General features: G+C 51.7%; 1 protein-coding gene across 1 annotated transcript in view; it reads right to left on the reverse strand.

The window, feature by feature from the left end:
- Nucleotides 1-1,948: 1,948 nt before the first annotated feature.
- LOC139604481 (hydrocephalus-inducing protein-like) overlaps nucleotides 1,949-22,974 on the reverse strand; it is a 32,408-nt gene continuing 11,382 nt past the window's right edge. The window contains exons 5-19 of the mRNA XM_071455635.1: nucleotides 21,543-21,662; nucleotides 19,646-19,780; nucleotides 17,999-18,198; nucleotides 14,841-14,959; nucleotides 13,337-13,541; nucleotides 12,468-12,660; nucleotides 11,298-11,397; nucleotides 10,263-10,381; nucleotides 8,872-9,095; nucleotides 7,283-7,350; nucleotides 6,087-6,319; nucleotides 4,531-4,631; nucleotides 3,152-3,287; nucleotides 2,540-2,704; nucleotides 1,949-2,002 (exon numbers count right to left, since the gene is read on the reverse strand). Of these exons, the coding sequence (XP_071311736.1) occupies nucleotides 1,949-2,002; nucleotides 2,540-2,704; nucleotides 3,152-3,287; nucleotides 4,531-4,631; nucleotides 6,087-6,319; nucleotides 7,283-7,350; nucleotides 8,872-9,095; nucleotides 10,263-10,381; nucleotides 11,298-11,397; nucleotides 12,468-12,660; nucleotides 13,337-13,541; nucleotides 14,841-14,959; nucleotides 17,999-18,198; nucleotides 19,646-19,780; nucleotides 21,543-21,662 (2,172 nt within the window). The remainder of the gene's footprint in view (nucleotides 2,003-2,539; nucleotides 2,705-3,151; nucleotides 3,288-4,530; nucleotides 4,632-6,086; nucleotides 6,320-7,282; nucleotides 7,351-8,871; nucleotides 9,096-10,262; nucleotides 10,382-11,297; nucleotides 11,398-12,467; nucleotides 12,661-13,336; nucleotides 13,542-14,840; nucleotides 14,960-17,998; nucleotides 18,199-19,645; nucleotides 19,781-21,542; nucleotides 21,663-22,974) is intronic.

Below are 22,974 nucleotides of genomic sequence, written 5' to 3' on the forward strand. Positions count from 1 at the left end.
ATGCTGCTTTCTCAAGGTGCTACAGCAAAAGAGCCTGCAAAAACTTCCTGTGCAGCACCTGAGGAGTTCCAGGGGGAGCAGTGCCCTCCACAGGTGCTGCACAGCATCCTTGGGCAGCCCTGCAACGTGTCCTGCACGGCCTCTCCAACAAGCAGCTGCTCCAGCAGCCCTTTGTGATGGGCCTGCAGGGATGGGAGGCCCCTCTGTGGCCAATGCTGAGGGCCCCCAGCGGCACTGGCAGCTCCAGCCCTGCTGGCCACACTGACAATGGGCAGTGAGACAGATTCCCTCCTGCCTTCTCCACTCCCAGGGGAGCGTGCGCCACGTCCAGGGAGCACCTGAATCCCTCCAAGCCTCGTGGCAGGTGAGGGTTTGCAGGAGTTGGTGCTGGCACCTGGAAAACATGCCATTTTCTGTGCTGGGAGGAAGAGACAGCCACTTTGCAAAGTCTCCCTTTGTGAGACAGCTTCAGGGCCAGCAGTGCAGCAGCAGCTCTGGGTGAAAGCAGAGCCCTGCAAACAGGGAGTCTGGCTGCCTTGGGAAGAGGCTCCATGGAGATCAGGATCATCCCAGCTGGTTCTGGGAGGGAAGCTGGAGGTCTTACCATGATGATGCAGAGAAAAGCCTCATCTTACTTTGGGAAGGAAACAAGGCAAAAAAAAAAAAAATCCCACACTTAACACAGGCCTGTAGGATCTGAGTCAGCTTCTCCAAGGAAAACTCTCCTATTTCTCCCTCCCACACAGCCCATGTCCAGCCACTGGCCCGGCTGCCCAGCCCACTGTCAGCACAGCACAGCAGGGCAGCAAAAAGGGAGCTCAGCATGAGCAGGACTTGGTGCTGGCAGGCTGGGGAGGCAGCACAAGCAGTAGGGGTACAAGAAAATCTACCTCTGCTCCTGGAGATTGGGCAAAACCCCACGATTCTTTCAGGGCTGTGGCTGCCTCCTCCACATTTCTAATCCTCAAGCGTCTCCTTAGAGATGCCGAGGAATCCAAACTGGGTCTCTTCCCCTTTGGTGGTTGGGGTTGGAATTTAGATGGGTAAGGCTCACATCTGGAAAAGAACACAACTATGAACAGGGACCTGCAGTGGGAGGGAGGGACACCTGCACGAGCAGCTCCTGGCCAGGATGCAGCCCCTGGGTGGGTGCTGGCACGTTGACCTGAGAAATGGTTTGATCCAGCCCTTCCCAATCCAGGCTGGAGCAGGTCTGTTCTAAAGGCAGCCCAGGGATGACACTGAGCTGCTGCAGCAGCTGCAACTGCTTGCATTGAGCAACTACAGAGGACAGGCATGAACACCTGGTGGGGATGCAAAAAGCACAGTGGGAGAGGGAAAGACAGAGAAGGCAGCAAAAAGGTGAGATCTGAGGCACCGAGGGGCAGACCCAGCCAGTGCCCAGCCAGCAGAGCCCCCCCAGTGCCCAAGGCCAGAAACTCTGCAGCTCCACCAGGGATTTATCAGGAATGTTCCCCTGACACTGCTGGGGGGTTGGTTGACATTTCCCAACACTCCCAGGCGACTCAGGTCACATTCCCCATCCATCCATCCATCCATACATACACAGGCTGTGGTGCTGGGATCCTGCCAAGCTCTGCCAGCCTTGGGCTTGGGGAGATTTCTGCCAGCTGTCCTGAGCTCCGTAGTTGTGCTCTCTGTTCCAGGAAGCAAGCAAGAAAGATTTAAAAAAAAAAAAAAAACAAACACAAAACAAACCACAACAGGGAAACCTAAAAAACCTTCAACAGCTCAACCTTGCTCAAGTTATTTCTTTAGGGACAGCTACCACTCTCCAGCTGAAATGCTGGGCTTTTGGGGAAAAAGAAAATTACATGTTCACCTCCAAATCAAAAAGGATTAAGGTAAGAGAACCTTTCAAACTAAAAATTATTGGCCCACAGCTTTTACCTTTGCAAGAAATCTCTAGTTAAGACCAGGCTGACAGTTAAACAACTGGTCCTTCTGGTGGGGAGAAACCCTCCTCTCTAAGGGAAGCAGCCTGATAGTTGAAAGCAACTGTTTTATCAAACTTCAGGCTCCCTGGCACAGCCTGCATTGCCTGTCCTTCCTGTTCACTGATTTACAGGCAGTGCCACAATGGCCCAGGTTCCAATGTCTGGTGCCATCCAGGGAATTTGGCATCGCCATTTCCATATGTTTTAATATAAGTTTAAATCCTTGCAACCACCCTTCAAATGCCAGCCTTCCTTTCTTTTACAGAAAGCTCAAGGTTCCCAGAAGTCTTCTGACATCCTCTTTTGTGCTCAGAGAGATGACATTTGAAAACAGATGTTTCCAAAGTGAACAGCATTTGAAAGAAGAATGAACTCAAATGCCCCTGGATTCCAGCTTAGCTGAACTCCATTCTGTGTCAGACCCTGAGATTGCCACCTCTAAGGCAGGAGCTGTTTGTGCCCCCCATCCCTCCTGTCCTTCTCCCCAGCAGCCTGGGCCTGTTTTCCCTGGCAGAATCCCTGTCCCTGTGCACCCTGCCAGGAGCAGCTGCACACAGGCTCACATCTCCCCTTGCCCTCACCAGTGGGTTTCTCTCATCCCCGAACACGCCGATGGCAACGTTGGTGCGATGAGTGCCCAGGGCCTGCACTTCCACCACAACTGGGATCTCTGCTGTGCTCTGGGGCTGCACAATCCCACAGGGCTTGGGGCTGGAGTAGAGCACAGCAGAGTCCTCCTTGCGTTTCTGGAAGGGACAGAATGAAATGCAACTTCAGAGGCACCTCTGGAGAAACTTTAGACTCCTTAACATCCACCGCAACAGCAACTTACACACACGTTTCAAACTCCCCAGCACAAAGGTAAAAGGCACACACAAGATGCAAGAATTGTAGGCTTAGCACTCCCAGGGGAACCTGCAAGGAGGCTGCCAGCACAGGCACTGGTGTCTGTGGATGCAGCAGCTTTTCACAACCCTCTAAGATCTCCCACATGAAAACACCCTGAAGACCAGAACATCAACTGTTTCCTCAGGAGCTTCAACTGCCTCCTAAAGTTTACAGTCGGATAGGATCCTGCTCTCAGCAGATCTTTAAGGCTGAATAGAAACCAGCAAGGTCTTATCCAAACCCTTTTTTCCCCTAATAATCTCCTCAGTAATATTTGACAGAAGGAGGTGGATGTGATGCCAAACCTGGGGAATGAGCCCGTAGCAGCCAGGAAGGTGGCTGGGATTCCTAATGATGATCTTCCTCTCATATGGCACCTTCAGGTGGCACTCATCGTACAGCAGGACTGGGGAGGACACTTGGAGCTCAGGAACGAGACATCTGGGCAAAGAGATGACCCCAGGGGAATCAGAGATACTGAGAGAATGGAGAACGTTTCCCCCCAAAGATTGTGCAATGGAGCAGAACACATTGGTCACTGTCAAATGCACAGTGAACAGCCCTACAGGGATAAATTGCCTTCTACCTCTTCCCACTCCAACACGTCTTGTCAAAGAGGGGCAAACCCTGAGAGGCAGCACCCAGAGGCTGCCCAGTGCCCCAGGCAGAGCCCTTTGCCCCACAGCTGCCTCAGCCCCTCCTTTACCCAAGAAGGCTTGACAGGACTCCTGGAACAGTCCCAGTGAGCCACGAGCTCTGGGGGAGCCATCCCAACAAGGATCAGGGCTCACTAAGGCTCAAGGAACACACAACCCTAGTGTCTCAGTACAAATGACTCCCTTCTCTGCCATGGTGCTGTTGCCCTGCCTGAGAACTCAGCTCTTTGCCCCAGCCCTGGAGGGCACGAGACAGCAGCTGCCCCACAGAGGGGCTGATCAGCCCCTGCCAGGCCCTGCAGCTCCCTGGCTCCTTCACTGCACAGCTCCAGGCCCTGCCTGGCCCCAGCTCCACCTGCTTTACAGAATGGCAGCCCAGGCACTGCCTGCATGGCTCTGCCTGGGACAGGGAACAGCACCAGGGAGCTGCATCCCTCTGGCATCACACTGACACCCACAGCAGAACAGCAGCATGGAATTCTGCTGCAGCAACAACGACTTTTGGTCTCAACTCTGAAAACATTTAAGCTCAAAATGAGAAGCAGAGGGAAGGAGAAAAACTGGAGCTGACCTGCCACATCAAGGGCTGCTTTCCCCTCGTCAGACCTTGCCCTCCCCACTCTTGCTGGGAGCCACTTCCCCCCTGTCATGTGCCCTCATGGACAGAGCCAGACCCTGACTCTCAGCAGCTGCTTGGTGTGGCCCAAACCAGTGCACAGTGCTCACAACCAGCACAACTCCACCTCTTGCAGAAGAAGGAGAGGAGGCCCTCGGGAAATTTGTTCCACCTCAAGCACCAAAAACCAGGCCAAGAAATGATATCATTCCTGGTGCCTTTAGCAGAGGGCCCAGGACTGTGCTGGGCTGTGAGCAGGGGTGCTTTTCACCACAGGCTGCTGCCCAAGCACTGCTGTTCTCATGTCCAGCTGGCACAACATGAGGCCATTCAGCAGCTCTTCTCCTTGGCAGCTGCAGCCAGCAAAGCCTGGGCAAGGCAGTGCCTGGGGGGGCCAGGCAAGGGCTGGTACCTGGCTGTGATGATCAGGGTGGCCACTCCCCTGCCAATACCCTCCAGGTCCACCAGCATTCTCCGGTAGAACTCCATCACCGTGTTGGAGCACAGGGTCACCTGGTGCAAGAGAAGAACAGTCAATTCTTCCTTACATAAGCTCATTACCCACGTGTGATATCCTCCAGTTCCTGAGGGAGGATTTGGCCTTAATTCTTCTGCTGCTCCATGTGTAGAGCACAGTCTAAGAGTAACAAAAGCCTTCTGGCAATGCCAGATTTGTTAAACACACCTTGCTATCACAGCATCGGTCAGCTTCATTAAAACATTAGACTAAAGCTCTACACACCACTGTATTCAAATTAAGGGGCCAATTTCTCATCTGACTACAATGACATAAATGCAGAGGAAATCTGACTTGAACACAATGAGTTCAGCTTTACAGCAGAAGGCTGAGGGCAAAGTGAGGCCCAGCAGGTGCTGGGCAGTTCATGGCTGCCATGGTACCCAGAGCCCGGGCTGGCTCTTAGAACTCCGGCACCACGCCAGGAGTGGGGAGCTGCCCCAGGGTGGGCATTTACCAGAGGCAGAGCCCTCAGAGCCACTTGCTGTACAGCGCAAGAGACAAGCCACCACAGGGACCAGGCAGAGGAGAAAGGAGGAGGCTCTCTGTCTTGAAGTTCCACAAGGAAGGGTTTATTCCAAATAAAGGAATCAGAGGCACAAGAGCCCTGGACACTCCTGTGCAAGGGCTTTTGTAAAAATACAAATCAGGGGGTGGATACAAACAGCAAATCAATAGGGAATCCTCAGGGGAGGAGTGAGGGGATTACATCAAGTGTCTGGGACCACTGGGGGTAGGAGGGTAAAGAGGATGGGTCACATGGCCAATGGGGTCTCCAAGAATAGGGGAATTCCAAAGGGGTATTGCAATCAGGGATTGGCCCGAGGTTCAAGTGGCAAAGAAGGTTTGGGAACAAAAGGGGCTGGGTTGCCTAGACAGGCAGGGAAAAGAGCTGGAACAAGGGGCAGGGAACGGCATGAGGGACAGCATTGAGGGAGGGTAAAACACAGGCGTGAGCCAACTCAGGGAGAACATGGGTGTACAACAGAACAAGGAATCGATAAAATCAATTTGAACCGCAACACATGGCTGCAGAGGTTTTTGTCTCCACTGGAGATCCCTGCAGTGAACACAAATTTTTCTGCTCCTCAGGAGAGGGAAAATGAGACCAAGAAGAAAAGCTAACTGCTTTATACAATGACATCTCTCTGACAGCCACCTTCTGCCTTCATCCTTGCTCTGCCCACTTGCAATCAAAGAAATCGCTCTCAAAAGCAAAAGAATGGCTTCAGGACTTGACTATATGGTATTGATCTCAGTGTAGGATTTTGGAAACAAACCAGTGCTCCTTGAGGAACATCCCGGGTAAGCCAGCTAGCAGAGGCCTCCCAGCAGTGCAGATCTCTCACTCCCACGATGCTCAAAGCTGGCACCAGAGCTAAAGCCCTCCCACACTCCAGTGAAGCTTCAGCCCTGGTGCTGAAGCATCTACGGCTGGATTCTTCCCATACCTCAATGTCCTGGTGTCCCTGGGGGAGGATGGTGCCTTGGCTGGGATTCATTGTGAACTCCCTTGGCTCCACATAGAAATGAATTCCCTTCCTCCAGGATGGGTCACCTTCTTTGCGTATTTGATCAAGGCTGTCCACAGCCGGCTGCGTGCCATCGTCCGACATGCGGAGCTTGAATGTCACGGGCACCATGGAGCAGTTGGTGAGGTGACATCTCTGGGTATAGGGAAAGCCTAGGAAAGGACACAAATATCCATTCAGGCACCCATTATGGCATGATCCTGGTGGGAATATCCTGCCAGGATAAAAGTGAGATTGGAGTTGAGCTCTTTATTTTGTGAACTACAGCTCACCGAGAAGCTGCATGAGGAATTAATCATCACTGAGTTCCCTTTGACACTGATTCCAGACTGCAGCCTTGAAAATGCCCACTCCTAGCCCTGCTGAACACTGCAAGCTTCTCTCTTTGGGATGGGGAGGAGCTCCCTCCCCTGCCCCAAACCAGCACCAGTTATCTCTCAGTGATGAGTGTGCACCCAGACCCAGCATTAATTCTGAGAATTCAAGCTGTAAAATTCCCTGGTAAGTCTGCCAACATTCCCACTGTTTTCACGATACATAAACAGTGAGTTGTCATTGAGAAGAAGCTACAGCAAAAGAAAATGAGGATGGAATCAGGAACTAGAATGTGATGCACCTTAATGCAGTTTCTCTCTGCAGGACCCTTAAAGCATCTCTTGGTTTGGGCCAAACAGACTGAGCACATGACAGCTCAGAGTCCACTCAACTGGGAGCAAACCCCAGCCTTGGTTTGAGATTAGCAATTAGGAACCATGTCCCACCTCACCCAACAAACAGGGACATCACAGCCATGCTGCTCACTGTGATTGTGCCTGCAAGGGGATCCCCACTTTGCCTCTGAGATTTGCTTTCCATCCAAAGCAAAGCCAGATTTGCAAAGCCAGAGATACCGCCACACATGGTGGGGATCTGTCTTTTAAAGCAGGACAGAGACACTAGAAAATACTGCCTTTCTATTCCTTGGTTCTATTTGATCTCACAATGGCAAAATGCCCCCTGAGGCAGCAGCAGTTCACAGCCTGAAGAGGCTGCTGGGGCAGACCAGGAGTGAGGGATGCTTTTCTGTTGGAAGGCACAGATCCCTGACGCTGTGTCCCAGCCCAGGCAACACTCACCAAAGGAGATGTCCCCGAAGTCGAGCTCAGGGAGGTCGAAGTGTAAATTCGGTGCAGTGACGCTGCCCCTGGAGGCCGAGGACAGAGCAGGAAAGGGCTCGGTTAAAGGCATTGCAAAGGTCCGGCTGTCGTGGCTCGGGGCACAAAACCTGGGCTCAGGGCACCCTGGGTTTCCAACCAACACAGCACCATGTGCTCAGCACAGGGCCCTGTGCACAGGAGGCAGCTCAAGCCAAGTGGCCAGCAGCCAACAGCCACTGATGGGCAGGCAGGAGAAGCCCCTGGGATGCTGGGGGTCCCATGAAGGACCCTGAACACACACCCAGACATGGCTCCGTGCCTCAGTTTCCCCAGCTGCAATGGGATGGACATCAAGGTGTCCCCACAAACTTCTGTAACCAGCCTTTCCAGCCACAGGTGCCCTGCTTTGCTCCTTCTTAGCTGGAACTGCTGTTCCCGTGGAGGAGCTTTCTCAGGAGAGTTTGACCCACACAGTCATTACAGACACAGTTCTGAGACATGAATCCAGGGGAGCCCCAAACATCCTCTGAAAAGAGCAGCAACAGTTCTACCCAGGGGACAGGTGAATCCTAGAGGAAAGGACTGGTGAAATGTTCCCTCTTGATTTCCAAACTAAAAAAGCAGCACTTTTCCTCCAAAAACAAAGCCAGCATAATTGTTTCTCCACTATGGGCAGACCTACTCACCACTTTTCTCTTGCCAAATAATAACTTCCTTGTTCCTTTTTATCCATCTCCCTTATCTTATTGGTACAATCAAGTGCAGATTGCTTTCATTTCTTTACTGCCTTGAGCCAGTGCCCCCCAGCAGCAGGAGCCCAGCTCCAAAGCTGCAGAGCAGCCAGCATCAGCTCTCCTGCTTCCACTCCATTATCCCAGCAGCACATGGCTCAGGCTGGCAGGGACAAGGCCTCACACTGCTGTGGTGCTGAGGACTGAGCTCTGCCTCCCCTGTGATCAGCCCTTCTCCCTTTGGCTGGGCCAGGATTGTCTCCTGCCATGGCACCAGCCCATGGGATGGTACCCCTGTCCTTGGCACAGTTCCTGCTGCACAGTTCCTGACTCCCACATCAGCCCTTTGCTGGCTGTGCAAAGGAGGCACCAGAGCACTCTGTGCACAGGAGCTGGGAGCACAGCTTGTCCCCCACAGCATGGCCATGAGAGGGGAGCTGAGGCTGCTGCTGCCCATTTGGGATGGATTATTAATGGAAGTTTTTAAAAACACTGCTGCTGGGGCAGAATCCCCCAGGCTGGCCCATCTGCAAAGCCCTGGGGGCCTTGCTGGGTGTTCAGGTGGGACATCCCAGAGCAGCTGCTGCCCAGAGCTGCTCCATCCCACTGCCTGCCATGGCCCAAGGCAGAGGGAGATCCCTGCAGGGAGGAGTCATTGCAGCTCCTGGGTACCACACAGGGCAGGAGGCATCCTGACACTAAGGCAATGCCAGGATCACAGCAGAGATTAAGACCTCAGGCATCACCTTTTTTCTCTGCTCAACCCCAAAATGAGGTAGGTGGGGGATGTCCCAGAGACAGCTACAGATGTGCCCACCAAGCTCCCAGAGTCCTTACCTGATGGTCAGGATCACAGGTGTAGGAGATCCAGCCACACTGAACTGGAATTTTTCCTCAAAGCTCCCCAGCACGGTGGTATGGAAGGAGATCTGAACAGTCTGGGTCCCACCTGGTGCAATCATGCCCTGCTCGGGCTCAACCGTGAAGCAGAAGTCCACATTTGTGGTTGAAGGGATATAGGTGAAGGGAGCATCAAGAGCTCCTTGGTTAATCAGTTCCACCTGCAGAAGCAAGAAAGCAAAATGGAAATACAGGTGGAACCTTCCCTTCTTGTGAGTTATTGTCTAATGATGCAATGAACACCCAGCAAAGGCAGAAGATGCTTTGTGCTGCTGAATGGCAGAAGTCAAAAGATACAACAGGACAAGTTCTGCCTTTGGGTTTTCATGCAGAGCAGTGGCAACTCCACAGACCTGCAGTCACCCTGGGCTTATCCCATGGACACAGAGCAGTGCACCTCTGCTCAGCATCACCAAGCTCATGGGGAGCTGGCCCTGAGAGCCCTGAGTGGGGTGATTGCAGCTGCAGAGTGAATCACCCCAGAGCTGCTGCTGCCCCAGTGAGCACAGCTCCAACAGCACCATCTACTCATTCACCTTTCCCATACCATGGAAACAATTCATTGAGAATGAGGCATCAGCATCAAAATGTACAGACAGCACCATCCTTTGGTAAGAAAACTCAGCGTGTCTTTCCCTTCCCCAGCCGCGCTTTTGAAAGTGTCTGGCATGATGTAGTGCCTCATTTTCTACCTCTTTCAGTTGCTCCCTCATGAATTTTTTGCAAACTTGACACTGTTGGGGGGGAGGCAAATAGGTAGAAAAATCCTTTGCTTTATTCCCAGGAACACTTTTCTCCTTCCAGAGCCAGAGATGCACCAAGGCCGAAGTGTGGTGAGGGACTGGTCAGCAAGGGAGAGAACTCCCAAGCCCTTTGCAATGGCCAGCACTGAGCCAGGAGGCTGGATGGATTTCCTGTGACTTCAGCAATATGCAGGGACACTTGACTGGAAGCTGTTTGCAGTGGGCTGAAGCTCAAAGGCAGCCAGTTTGTTGCAGCTGCTTCTGCAGAGCCCAGTCCAAAGGTGCCTTGTGTCTGGCACTGCCACAAAAGCCTCTGAACATGCAGCTTTTTGACCCAGTGTTGGTTTCTTGTGGCAAGGGGTTGTTTTGCAGGAAGCCTCCCAGCTGATCCCTAAGGAAGGCTGCCCAAAAGCAGGGACTGGGGCTTCAGGAACAACAGACACACGTTTCTGACCCCCCAGGTTTGAGCAGTACATCAAATATTCCCTGCTCACAGCTGCCCAGGTTGGCAGCAATTCCACAGCTCCACCAGGCTTGCTGCTGCCTCAGGAGCCATCAGGATCCATCCCAAGCCCTGCTGCTCACCTCATAGACATAGGAAGTGTTGATAAAAACCTTCCCAAGGTTCAGCGTAGGAGAGCTGAGTTCAACCAGGGGTCCTTGGCCTTTCCCTCTGAGGCACAGGGGCAGCCTGATCTCACGGCCTGGGGAGAGATGTCCATTGCAGTACAATCATTCCCTCTGTCACACTGGATTTTCCAGGCTGCCTCAGTGCTAGTCCCTGACTCTGAGCTGGATGTACTCATGCTTGGAGCTACCTGGTCTAGGGGGAGGTGTCCCTGCCCATGGCAGGGGCCTTGGCACTAGATGATCTTTAAGGTCCACCCCACCCTCATCATACTGTGATTCTGTGGTTTCCTTCCCATGCACCTAGAGGAGCTTTGAAATCCATTCAGTGCAGGCACAAAAGCTCATGATGAGTTTGGCAATTACCAAACTACCCGGGCCAGGAGCACAGGCCTTTGTTGCCCAAGTGCTCCCCTTCTGACACTCAGCACTGTGTTCTGTTTCCACAGAGTGAGAGCTGCAAGGGGACAACTCCCACACAGGCAGAGAAGCAGCTGCTGGCCAAGGGTGCTCCTTCTACAAACACCCTGTGCTCAGTGGGGCTCAGCCACCTCTGCTCTGCTGCTGTCTGGGCACTGGGAGGTGATCCAGGGCCAGGGAGCACATTTCTAACTCAGCTCCTTCCACCTGATGATGGATCCATGGCAAATGGACCCATCCTGGAGGCCAGGGGCCTGCAGGGGCTTAGTGCTTGTTCACTAAAGCTGTTCTGCTCTGGAGCTCTCTGGCCTTTGAGGAAATGCTGGCAAAGCCGTGGCATGAAAACCTCTCCCTGCACTGCCTGGGCTGTTCTGGGATCAGTAAGGCAGAGCCAGCATTCTGAGCCCTGGCCTTGCACAGGAGACTCCCTGGAGGCTGCAGGGCCAGGGGGGATGTGCCAGCACTGCCCTGCTGACCAGGGACTCTTCCCAGCACTTCCATGGGAGCCCAGTGGGCTCAGGCTTGCACCATGGCTTCACTGAGGGGGACAGGAGCAGGGCAAAGGAGCTGCACCTGAGACATGGCAGTAAGCCACACTTTGATACTCCAGTGCTTCCAGGGCTTTGAAGGTCACCGTGATTTCAGCCGAACAATTCGGCCCAATTTCTCCCTCCTACAACAGAAAGAGACAGCAAAGCATTGCTCTTCAAACTCCACATTTCTTGTTTCCAACCACAGGCCTGTAAGGCTTGATTGAGCATCAAGGATGAGTGAACAACACAAGCAGCCAAGGAAAGCCTCCAAACCCAGCTCAACACAGCGCTGGAAGCTCTCAATGCTCAGCTGATCAGCTGCCACTCTCCACAATATTCCTGCTGCTCTGACACAAGCTCTTGGTCCCATCATGCTGCTGTCAGCTCCATGGGATGTAAGTGCCACTGTGCACTGGTGGCTCTTGGCCTTAGATGGGCCATAGGAGTAACCAAGAAGAGGCAACTACAGATATTAGTTAAGCTGTTTTGAAAGAAAGCAGAGGTTGGGATTATTCTGGGCTTTACTGCAAGATGAGAAGGGATTTTGCTCCGTGCAGACACCAGGCATTCATCATCTCTCCCAATGCCAGTACTCAGAATCAGGGCTCTGGCTGATGGGAGCACGTGGCAGTTTGCTTGCATCACCAGAAAAGGAAAAGGTTTTGTGTCCCTGTGTGCAGGAGAACTCCAAAGGCCCATTTCAGCCTTGCACCCTTGTGTCCAGGCTCACACAAGGATGACACTGGAAGGGACACTCAGCAATAGTGCAAGGCATGGTTACAGGAGGGGATTGGCATTTCTGTCATTAACCTTGGGCTGAATTTGGCCTCCTTTTGCCAGGGAACCATTGCAAGCTTCAGGTCAGTGTGTGAGCTGGCAGTGCTCCAACAGCCTCTGCTGAGCCCCACGTGTGGGGGGAGCCCCTGCCTACAGGAACTGCTCCCTGTGACACTGCAAGGACACGCACACAGGGCCTTGAGCTCCAGCCTGGCAGCAGAGCTGGGCTGTGTCAGGCTCCCAGCCCTGCCTTGAGCCTGCAGGGCACAAATGCTTTGAGCAGGGAGCTCTGCAGCCGCTCCAGAAACTCCACATCCTCCCTGCCAGCACATGGGGCCAGCTGAGGATCTGCCCAGTGACTGCAGCCGGGGGAAGGGTGCTTGGGAGGAGGAAGAGGAAGAGGAAGAAAATGAGGTTCTCGGGTGTCACTTACCAATGGCTCAATGAAAAAATTTTCACTGGCGAACAGCAGGGGGTCATCTTGCACCTTTGCCTTCTTCTCCTGGACCCTGCTTCTCAGGAGGGCAGTGTGATCTTCAGAAAAGCCCTGCACCTTCTCTACTTCTTTCTCCTCCGTGAAGTTTTCCAGCCACTCCTCACCCGATGGGTGCAGCAAATGACACTGCCTGCAGCCCCAGGGAGAGACAAGGCCAGCTGATCATTTAATAAGCCACAGATTTGCAGAGAGAAGTGGGAGTGCAGGAGAGCAAAGCACTTGGGGAGGAGCAGCAGCAGCTCCCCAGCAAAGGCTGAGCCAAGCCACGAAGGTCCCACAAGGATCAGAGGATAACTTGTTGTTCACTGGCACAGCAGGGAGTTTCACCCCACACTTGCAAGCTCAGGAGAGGTTTCCAAAGCCAACATCCCTCCAGAGAAACCTCCTGGCTCAAAGCCTCTGCCAAAACTGAGGGAGAATCCACCGACCACCTCAGCTGGCTTTTCCTCCCACTGAGCTGCTTGGGGGATGCACATAAAGGTCACAGAGCATCCCACCTTCCCTGGGAAGGGGAGATGTTGCCAGGTCATGTAGGAAGAAGGTTAGAGAGACAGGAGCCCAATTAGAACCTGAGGAAATCAGTCATTGCAACCAACCTTTCCTTCCCAAAATGCCATTCCTGGTTGGAGTATAAATGGAACTGGAATGCTGAGTGCTGAGCTCCTGAAGCCCAGGGACACACACCCCAGTGCCAGGCATGGTTTACTTGGCCTAAACCATTCAAAAGCACCAACACCCCCCTGAGGCCATAGGTTAGTTTCAGTCTTGGGCCATATATCTCACTGAAATGCATCTTCCAAACCAACCTCCTCTTCTCTTTATTCTCTTCTTCCTCAGAAGGCAAAGCCTTCCACTGGAAGTGGGCTGTGATGTTACTCCTGTTTTCCAGGAACACGGTTGTCTGGTATGCCATGGTGATGAAGGTCTTGCCAGCCTCGACGGAATTTGTGCTCAACACAACATCAACATCTACAGCATCTCCATGGAGCTTTGTGTGGATACTTTGCTCATCTGGAACAAAGCAAAGGGGAGTCTTTGCTCAGCTCACTGGCTGATGGAAGCACAAGGAACAGAACAAATCCCAGGGCACAAAAGAAGGTGTCACAGTTTTTATCTGAATGAGCAGTTCTGTGGATCAGTCCATTTGTCACATCCTGACAGCTCTGTGTGTAGAGTGGTGAGGATGTCCTGGGCAGCTCCTTAAACCCCTTGTTTCTGAGTGTGTTTGTAGAGCTTTGGCCCCAAGGTGACAGGATGGACAGTGGGATTGGTCAGTGTGCTCTGGTGACCCACTCAGATCACTGGGATTTCTGCATCCAAGTCCTTCAGGTGACAGGGTGAGGAGCCCTGTTCAGCCCTGCCTGGCCCAGGGTCTCCCTGGGCATCCCACGAGACTCCCATCTCTCCTGATCCCTTGGATCCCTTGTTGCTGACCAGCAAATATGCCTGGGGGCAGGTGGGCAGCAAAAGGAGGCCCAGAGGAACAAGTGAAGGGACAGCGCACAGCAGGAGGGGACACAGGTGAGGAAACACAACCAGCCTGGCTCTGCAATATGACAAACCACTCTCAAATGAACACCATGAAAATCATCATCATCATCTCCTTGTCCAAACCCACAGCCACATCAGTCTTGAAATATTTTCTATTGTTCTGATCTCAAAAACCAAGCTGGCGCATTGCACATTAAATAAAAAAGGGACAATAGAAAGATTAATAAGTACAGAGCAGCTTCTACATTAAGACTGAATGGGATTCCTCAGTCTAGAAATCAAATGGGAGATAGATGTGAGAGGTTTGTAACAACATGAACAGCCTGGGAAATGGGCACAGGGAAAAATTGGTCTTGATTTGTCCCCAAACAGGAACTTGAGGGCCTGAAAATGTTATTAGACAGAAACTACATCTATGTGTAAGGGCCACATAGAAAAAGGATGTGTGACAAGCCAGTGGAGAAGCAGCATATGGGACAGAGGTGTGCAAGAAATCCATTGCATTGGAGAGAGTCTGATGGAGACCTCACATCCAGCACGGCCCAGGAATCAAATAAAACTTCACCCAGGCATAGCCACATGGTAGTGGAGAATCAGGGATCCTCCTTCCTCCACTCAGCAACTCCCAGCAAAACAGGAATCAAAAATCTTCACCCTTTAGACGGGATCCACTTTCTCAAGCCCCTGAACACCAAGGAGTTTTCAGTTTTCTTGGGGCTAAAGCTGAACAGGGAGGTACCTCTGGAGGGAATGCAGGGGGAGGGACAACAGGGAGCCATGTGGAGAACTGTCCTGTGCCCTGCAAGGGCCAGCACTCACCTGTGTTGCAGCACAGGGACCCAAAATGTTCCCCGTTGGTCAGCGCATGAAATGTCACTGTCACCTGCATGGTGTCCCCAGCACCCAGAGTTCCTGCGGTCGGCACCACGGAGAAAGGACTGCAACACAAAGAGAGGGATCAGGGCTGGGGGGACACCTGGCCCGGAGATTCCTGCTGCACTGCAGCTCCCTTGGGCAAGCAGGGAGCAAACCAAGCACAGGCAGCAGAGGACAGAACAGACAGGCTCAGAAACAGCCACTGAGCCACTGCTGAGGAGATCCAGCCCTCACAAGATCCTGGGGGTAAAATGACCTCAGCTCCCCCATACTCTGCATCCAGCTCTCTGCAATGAGGCTCAAGGGTCCCACTGCCAGCAATCCCATCAGAGAATGGTTTGTGAAGAGCACAGAGAGGCTTCAGAGCTATCTGCATGCAGAACTTGACACTGACTGCCTCAGGAATTTCTCTTTTCCTGCTGCCTATAAGCCTCATCTCAGGAGATGCAGATGTTAGGGCACTACCTGTCCTGGGATATTACAGCCTAGGAATCAGGCAGGGAGAAGGAACTTTTCCTTGAAGACCAAGGAATAGTTACAGTTGAATTTGCAGTGTGATTCTTTGGTTTATTTTGCCTTGAAAATATCCTGATTTAGCCTAAAAAGGGAGCATTTTATCAACATTTCAATGAAAGCTGCTCTAAGAAAAGGAGCAGTCAAAACTCTGAAAGAGTGCAAATGCAGATTAGAGCAATAGAGTGACATGGAAACCCAAAAGGAGGATGCTATTTACAGTCTGAAGGAGCCCATGCCAGCTAAATGAAGCACCATGAGCAGGAGCACATCAAGGAAGCAGAACAGGAGGTTTCTGTGTGTTTACCAGCAATGCAGTCTGGGACTGTGGCTTGTTCTCCAGGCTGGTAACTGTTGCTTGGCCCAGCAGAGAAACTCTGTGTGAGGTGTTGGAAATGTTAATGCAAATGTGTTGGTGCACTTTGGATTTAACAGGAGCCATCAGGATTGGTCACCAGGTAAAGAGCTCTTGCCTGACAAGCACAAGACTCTGTGCTTTGATGCTCAGGGACAGCTCAGGGGAAATGTGCTTTGTGCTCTTCTCCAGCCCCACTGAGGAAACAAAAGTTCCTGGCCTGGGTGCTTTGCTGCTGGTCAATCTGTCATTTCAAAGTCTGTTCTGGGGAGTTTGGTGATGATTACATCACACACAGAAATAAAGAGAACATCTGGCAAGCTGAGCTTGATTGATGTCACTTGCTTCAGGTTCAGCTCATTCAGGACCTCTTGCTGCAATGATGGGCTGAGCTGTTCCCATTCCCACTGGTGAGACCATCACTGGCTGATGGAGAAGCCTTGGGCCAGCAATGTTTATGTGCTGGACGTGAGACTTTGGAGGGCGGGGAGGAAAGACAAGGCCTCAGCAGCCCCAGAGCCAGATCAGTGCACGTGCTCCTGCATCTGCCCCGGGGCTGATGCCAGCACTGCTGCAGGTCCCTGCTGGGGCTCGGGGGGATCAGTGCCTGCTGGGGGCAAGGCACGGGATTTTCTTCTTATTCTTTTGCCAGAAATTCCACCAGCACAGAGAAGCTGCCATTTAAGGGAATCCCTGGCCACACTTCAGCACTACCTTCCATTCCATTCCATTCCATTCCATTCCATTCCATTCCATTCCATTCCATTCCATTCCATTCCCTTCCCACTGCTGCCCCATGTTACATGTTCCTGCCCTCAGATGGCAGGATGGGAATAACACTCCTCGGGGTGACTTCAGGGGTGACTTCTTTCTCTCTTGCCTGAGAAAGAAGGTATCTTCCTCTTTTCAAATTATCAGGAGAAGAGGATCCAGCCAAGTCCAGGACTCAGTTTCAGGACTGAAAAACTCAGTGCAAATCAGCCCCTTCATCTCCTACATCCCTGGGCTGTACCCACTAGACTCCTCTGTTCCTGCTGTAGCAGTCATCTGCATTTCAGCCAACATCACTAAGCTGTTCCCTGAGCCCACAGATAGAAGAGCTGTGAAGGAGACATCCCTGACACTGTAAGAACCAAATGAAAACCACTGCCAAGAGATGGGGCTGGCAGGCTAAATTTTGGCCTTTTATCTGTTAATTGTGAGCTGTTCCTTAAGACAGTTCTCACCCTGTTAGAGCTGCCCTTTCAATGAATCACCATTGCACCCAACAGGCAGAAAAGAGAAGCTATGGAGGGGGTTTTAATAGGTTGTTTTCTTCTGCTTTTTAACTAGGTCCATTTGTTTGTTTGTTTTCTTGTATGGCATCTAAAGACAGGTCCAGATCTCCCAATGGCACCTTGCAATCCCCAGACACTGGTCTTGCTTTGAGCAGTGTGTCTGCTCAGATGATTTCCAGCAGAAATTCTTCTGTACTTTTATCTTCTAAATCAGCCCAAGTGCTTTTCACATATTCCCTAAATATCTCCTATTTCCTATACACCTGTGCATCTACCTATGGGCATGTGGTACATTGAGAGGCATTAGAGGAGCTCGACCTTCATGAAAGCTCCCAGTGAAGAGTTGATGATCTTTTGGAAAACATTTAACACAACCCAAAAAGAAAAAACAGCAGAAACACAGGAACTTCAGAGTATTGAAAAAGAAATCTCAATGAAAGGGGGCACAGCCTTATTCAGAGATTTAAATCATCTGTTTGAAATCTTAAACTGGCTTTCAAAGGTTCATCATGGAACAGAAAAGGCAGCTGATGCTCTGAGGTGACAAGGGAAATCAGAGCAGCTTTAGTAACAGGAACTGCACCAGCTGCCCACAGCACAGCTCATGTTGGGCATCTGATGCAGGGACCACTGGAGAGCCACGTGCCTGGGGCCTCCCAGAGAATGGGTCTGTTTGGCTGGCAGTGGTGAGGAAGCATTTCAGAAGCTGCTTGTGCTCAGCAAGCCAGCTACCAACGTGTTCCAGCACCCTCCAGGAAATCTGGGACAGAGAAAGCTCAAAGGCTGCATCCTGCTAAGAACACTGAAAGCAAGAGCAGATGCCATCCATCCTGCTCACTTCCAGCCAGGGCTGCAGGGCAGCAGCTCTGATGCTCTGGTTCCTTTGCTGCTCTTTCCCAACTCTGCTCTCACCCAAAGGTGATATCCTTTGCACAGGGACAGATGAGCTGCCTCACCTCTGGGTGCTCAGCTGGTAATGAGCTGTCCGGTTACCGACATTGCGAACCAGCAGAGTCTTCTGGGTGCTGTGCTTGACCGGACACTCGGAGAAGTCCACCTGGGCAGGGAAGTCCAGGATGGCTCGGGCACCGATGGCCCGAATTGGCACAACGATCTTCTCCTTTGCCATGATACAGGTGAGCTCATGGGAATAATCCTGCAGGAAAAGAAACTGGCTCAGCACAGGGCATTTAGTGCCATCCCTGTGGCAGAAGAAAAACCTGTAACTCATCCATTTCCTGTAACTCATCCATGGCATCAATTTGCCAGGCATCAATTTACCTATTCCACCCTAAAATGAACACTGAGTTTTTCTAATATGTCACATTTTAAAGGCACCAGTGCCCTTTGCAAAAGCTATCCCAGTGGCATTAAGCTCTTGTGTCACTTGGGTCATACGGAGAACTGCCCTAGGCCACCATAATTTTCACTCACAAATTTTAATGATATGAAATAATTCCTAAGCTCCTTCTAAGGAACATGGAGCTAGGGAACACAGCACATTCCTCTTTAGGTTTCTATATTCCCACTGTCTGAGAATAGGACAAAGTGTTAAACTGACTCTAAGCAGCAAGAGGAAGATGAGAAAACAGCTGCACCCAAAGAGATCCTGCACCTCTGGCCTGGTGCAGAAACATCAGTTGGCTCAGAACTCCCCTCTAACTTTGCCTCTCCAACCAAGTCAGGAGAAGAACAGTGCTAAGAGGTTGCAGGATGCTGTTGGAAAGGGCCTCTCTTTGTTTGCCTGCAAGGCTTCCTCCCTTCCATGCCATGTCCTAAACCCTTCTGTATGAACAAGTCTCCAGATGCCAGCAGTGAGATCAGACTTGCCAGGGCCTCAGCACTGCCGTTCAAACCTCCATGCAGAAGCACCTTTGGCACGGAATGGGTGCCAGCTGACAGAGCAGGCACAGTGACAGGCATGAAGACAGAGCCCCAGCAGTGCCACTGCCACAGGCTCTGGGCCCACAGCTCTGCCTGCAGCTTGTACCTGCCCTATACGAGCTCCTTCAGGCAGGTGTCCAAGTCCCCTGCAGCTCAGCAACCTCCTGCTGACCAAGGGCACCCAGAGCCCAGTGTGCCTGTGCCAGGCTGGGCTCACGGGCACAGCACATCCTCTGCCCTGCCCCTGCAGCTGTGCCCTGGTCACCTGTGCTCTGGGACAGCACAGCTGCAAGGCTGCAGAACAGAGGGGGTGAAAAAGCACCGTCTTTGCTCCAGCCCAGGGGCAGGCAGGGAAGCTGTTGGCAGTCAGGAAGGAGGAAAGCTCCCTGACCTCTTTGTCCCTCGAGTGTTTTCCATAATAATGAAACCCCTTCCACTGGACCTAGAGATGGCTGAACAACTGTCAACATCTCTTTGTCATTTTCATCCTGTTCCTGTGCATCTTCCCTTGGGAATGCTCAGGGATGTGCAGGGAGGGGAAGCAGAGCCTGTCAGGCCTGGCTGCAGTGCCTGCCAGCAGTGCCAAGGTGTGACTGGCTGCTGCAGGCTGCCTGCCCAGGGCCTGGAGCCCAGCTCACAGCATGCAATGGGCTGGAGCAGAGTGCAGGGAAAACAATGGCTGTGGAGATCATTGTGTGCTTTGGCTCCTCCAGCCTCACCTTGTTCTCGTTGGGGCTGAAGCGGATGCGCACAGGGGCAGAGGCGCCTGGTGGCACGATGTGGTACACATCACTGGGGCAGGCCAGCTGGAAGTAAGGTGAGCTCTCCATGGAGACCTTCACCATCTGAGCAATCTGCAGCAAAGACATCACATGATGATTTTGCCACTTGTGGAAACGAGAGGAGACCTGTCCGTGCCCTGCTGACATCCCTCCCTGGCCCCTTTTCCAAAGCACTTTCAGCTGTGCAGGCACAGGCACATCATTCACAAGGCTGAGCTTGAATCCCTCCTGTCTGGCTCCAGCATTGTGGCCAGGGCCAGTAGGGCAGTGCCTGGTGGGAAGGAAGGGCCAAGCAGGTCAGCACCAGCAGGATGGAGACAGAGCACCTGAACCAAGGCATCTGCATATTCAACAAGGCCAAAAAACCTGCTGGCTTCTGCCTGCACACAGCCATGAAGTTGTCATGTTCCAGGGGCGAATGTGCTACCTGAAAGCAAAGCATCAAATTGTCCTGGGGGAAGGAAAAAATTCCCTTCTAGCAGATGAGGTTTGGGTAGGGACGTTGTGGAGATAGAGTCATGCAGGCAGAGCAGCAAGAGAGGAGACCAAACCACTGTGGCCTTCCTGGGAATAAAAGTAAACCTGAAAAGCAAAAGAAGGAACACAGCAAGACAATCCCTAAAACAAGGAGATGGCAAAGAGAATTTAAACGGGCAGTAAAGCAGCAAGGAGGAATCATAAAACCATGAGAGCATTCAGCTTGTCAAAAGTGATGGAAACACAGACAGGCTGTGCCTATTGACTCTGGGCTTCAAAGGCATTTTCTGCCTGGAGAAACATGACCAGCACTGAGTGACAGTGTGGTTCCAGTATGCAAAGCCAATCTTGGCTCTCCAGGGCTTCTTGCTGCCTGTGCAGGCAAGCTGGGCTGCTGGGCATTCCTGCCTGCAGCCAGCAGGCCAGGTGCTGCCCTCTGGGATTCACAGACACAGCACACATGCATTTTCCAGCACACAGATATCATCAACCCCTGAGCACCAAAATGCTCTCAGAAAGTCTAAACCAGATGATTTGGACTCCCTCCTGTCTCTTCCCACCAGCCCACTCTTGGCACAAGGCTCATTTGAGAAATGTTTCCCTGACAGAAATTCCAATGGTCTCTGTTTTCCTCTTTACACTGGAACACAACTGGTGACATTTTTCAACTTTTTCCCTCTCAACTCTCTTGGGAAACTGCAAAACAATCACAAGTGAAGGTGAAAACCTCCAGGAGCGTTGGATGTGCTGTGGTTCTTCAAAGGGAAAGCAGAGCACCGTGTTGCTTTTGGAAAAGCTGAGCAGAGCTGAATGAAACTTAGCAGGAGCCTGAAGTGGCACCTAAAGGCCTCCCACTGCTTCTGCTCCATCACTCTGATTGCAGGGCTCTTTCAGAACACATTTCCTGCAGTGCCAATGCCATGAATGAGAAGTGATTCCAGCATAAAGTGGAGAAGACTCAGCCCCTGAGCTGACTGTGAGCTGCACAAAGGGAGCCAAACAGTCTGAGAGAGGCAGAGATTCCTACCAGGAGCCAAGATTAACCAAGGAAACCCAGGATGTGGTCTAGCTCAAGGCAAAGCATGAGAGCAGGTAAGAACTGTACAGGCTCAACATTCCTACCAATCCAGAGCTTTCAAGAGCAGGAAACTCCTTTGGCATAGATACCATCAATGCATGGCCAAAATCAGGGGACAGTTCCCAGCACAGGAAGATTTCCACAACTTGCAGAACAAAGGTGCTGAGACATTTTCTTCTGGATGTGCTGCAGCAGATAACTTGCTTTGCTGTACACTGGGGGAATGACAGCACTCTCCTCTTCCAGCACAGTGTTAAAGCTCCAGGTGCCAGCACTTACCTTGTCCTTATTCATGATAGACAGCACCATTTCAGAGACCTCATGAGCAACGACGTTCTGAAATACCAGCTCTCGTGGGGAAACCCCAAACACGCTCCGTTTCGGGGGAGCTGGTGACAGCTGGAGAGGCGAGAGAGCAGGGAGAGGTTCAGCTGCTGGGAGGAAAGTTCATGAAGGATCCCTTACACTGATCCCCAGTGAAGCACAGACTCTGGGTGAGCATGTGTGCCCAGGACACACTGGGCAAACTCTGGCTCACCCACCTCTGCTCTGAGCTGATCAAGAACTGCTTGATCAGCTTAGAGCAGGCTCAAGCCAAGTTGCTCTTTTGATTTCTCCAGCTTTCCTTCTCCAGAATGCCAGGCAGCATGTTCCTTAAGCACAGCCCTGTGCCCACTGGAGCACTGACTGAGCACTCATGGAGTAAGTAAGACCCACAAATTGACATCCGATTCAATTTTGGGATGTCCTTTACTCTGAGACAGGGAAACTGAGGCCCACACAACTGCAAATACCTGTTTTGAACTAGAACTTAAGCATCAGTAAGAAGAGAACAGTACTAGAGGAGGTGTGAGAGATGAGGTGGTATTTGGCTGAAGCCAAAAGGTTTTTAAGTGAAAGAATGGAATTTGTTGGTACTATGTGTTGTTTGTAGTTTGGATTTGTTCAGGTTGGTGTGTTGGGTGTTGCTGTCAGTTGGCAGCACCAACTGGCTGAAGACCTGACCAAAAGGAAGGAGGATGAGAGGAGAGGGGACAGAAAAGTTGGTGGTCAGAGAGAATGGAAGTTCTTGAGTACCCCTCCGGGGAAAAGGGGCCAGGGACTGTCCCAGCTGGGTACAAAGGGGATACAAAGATTGCTTTTTTCTTGGAGGGTGTGTTTGCTCCTTTTCGGGGGCAGGGAGACACACGCCTCTCTGTGTGGTTGCTAAGAAACAGTTTTCTTTTGCTTGGATGATTTTGTCCCCTTTCATTGCATTTCAAAGTTACTGCCTTTCTAACAGAGGGAAAGGCAAAAATAAAGTCAGGAAGTCAGGTAAAGGCAAAAATGAAGTCAGGAAAAAGACAAGTGAATGAGGATAGAAGACAAGTGAATGACAATGCTGAATGAGGATAAGCTTCAATTATTTTCTCAGCGACTTGGGTAAGAGTAGAGTTGGTATCTCCTTTTTCCATTAGCTTTAAATGGGTGCTTTCTTGTCATTATTGCCATCTTATTGAATACCATTGCAGAGGCATGTCTGGAAAGACACAACAACAGCAAATGCTTCTGGAGCAGAGACATTGCTTTAAGAAGGCTCTGCCCTGCTTTGTCTGCCTTCTCCAGTCACACTGTTGTTACACCAGAGACACAAGCAGGTCTTGTGTGTGACTCCATGAGGAGACACAGTCTGCTGAAGGGAGTGGCTGCAGCACACTGTGCCTTAGTTGTG

Source organism: Agelaius tricolor, unplaced genomic scaffold (assembly GCF_023055355.1).
Source record: "Agelaius tricolor isolate 1412-34295 unplaced genomic scaffold, bAgeTri1.0.p SCAF_51, whole genome shotgun sequence".
Classification (NCBI taxonomy): Eukaryota; Metazoa; Chordata; class Aves; order Passeriformes; family Icteridae; genus Agelaius; species Agelaius tricolor.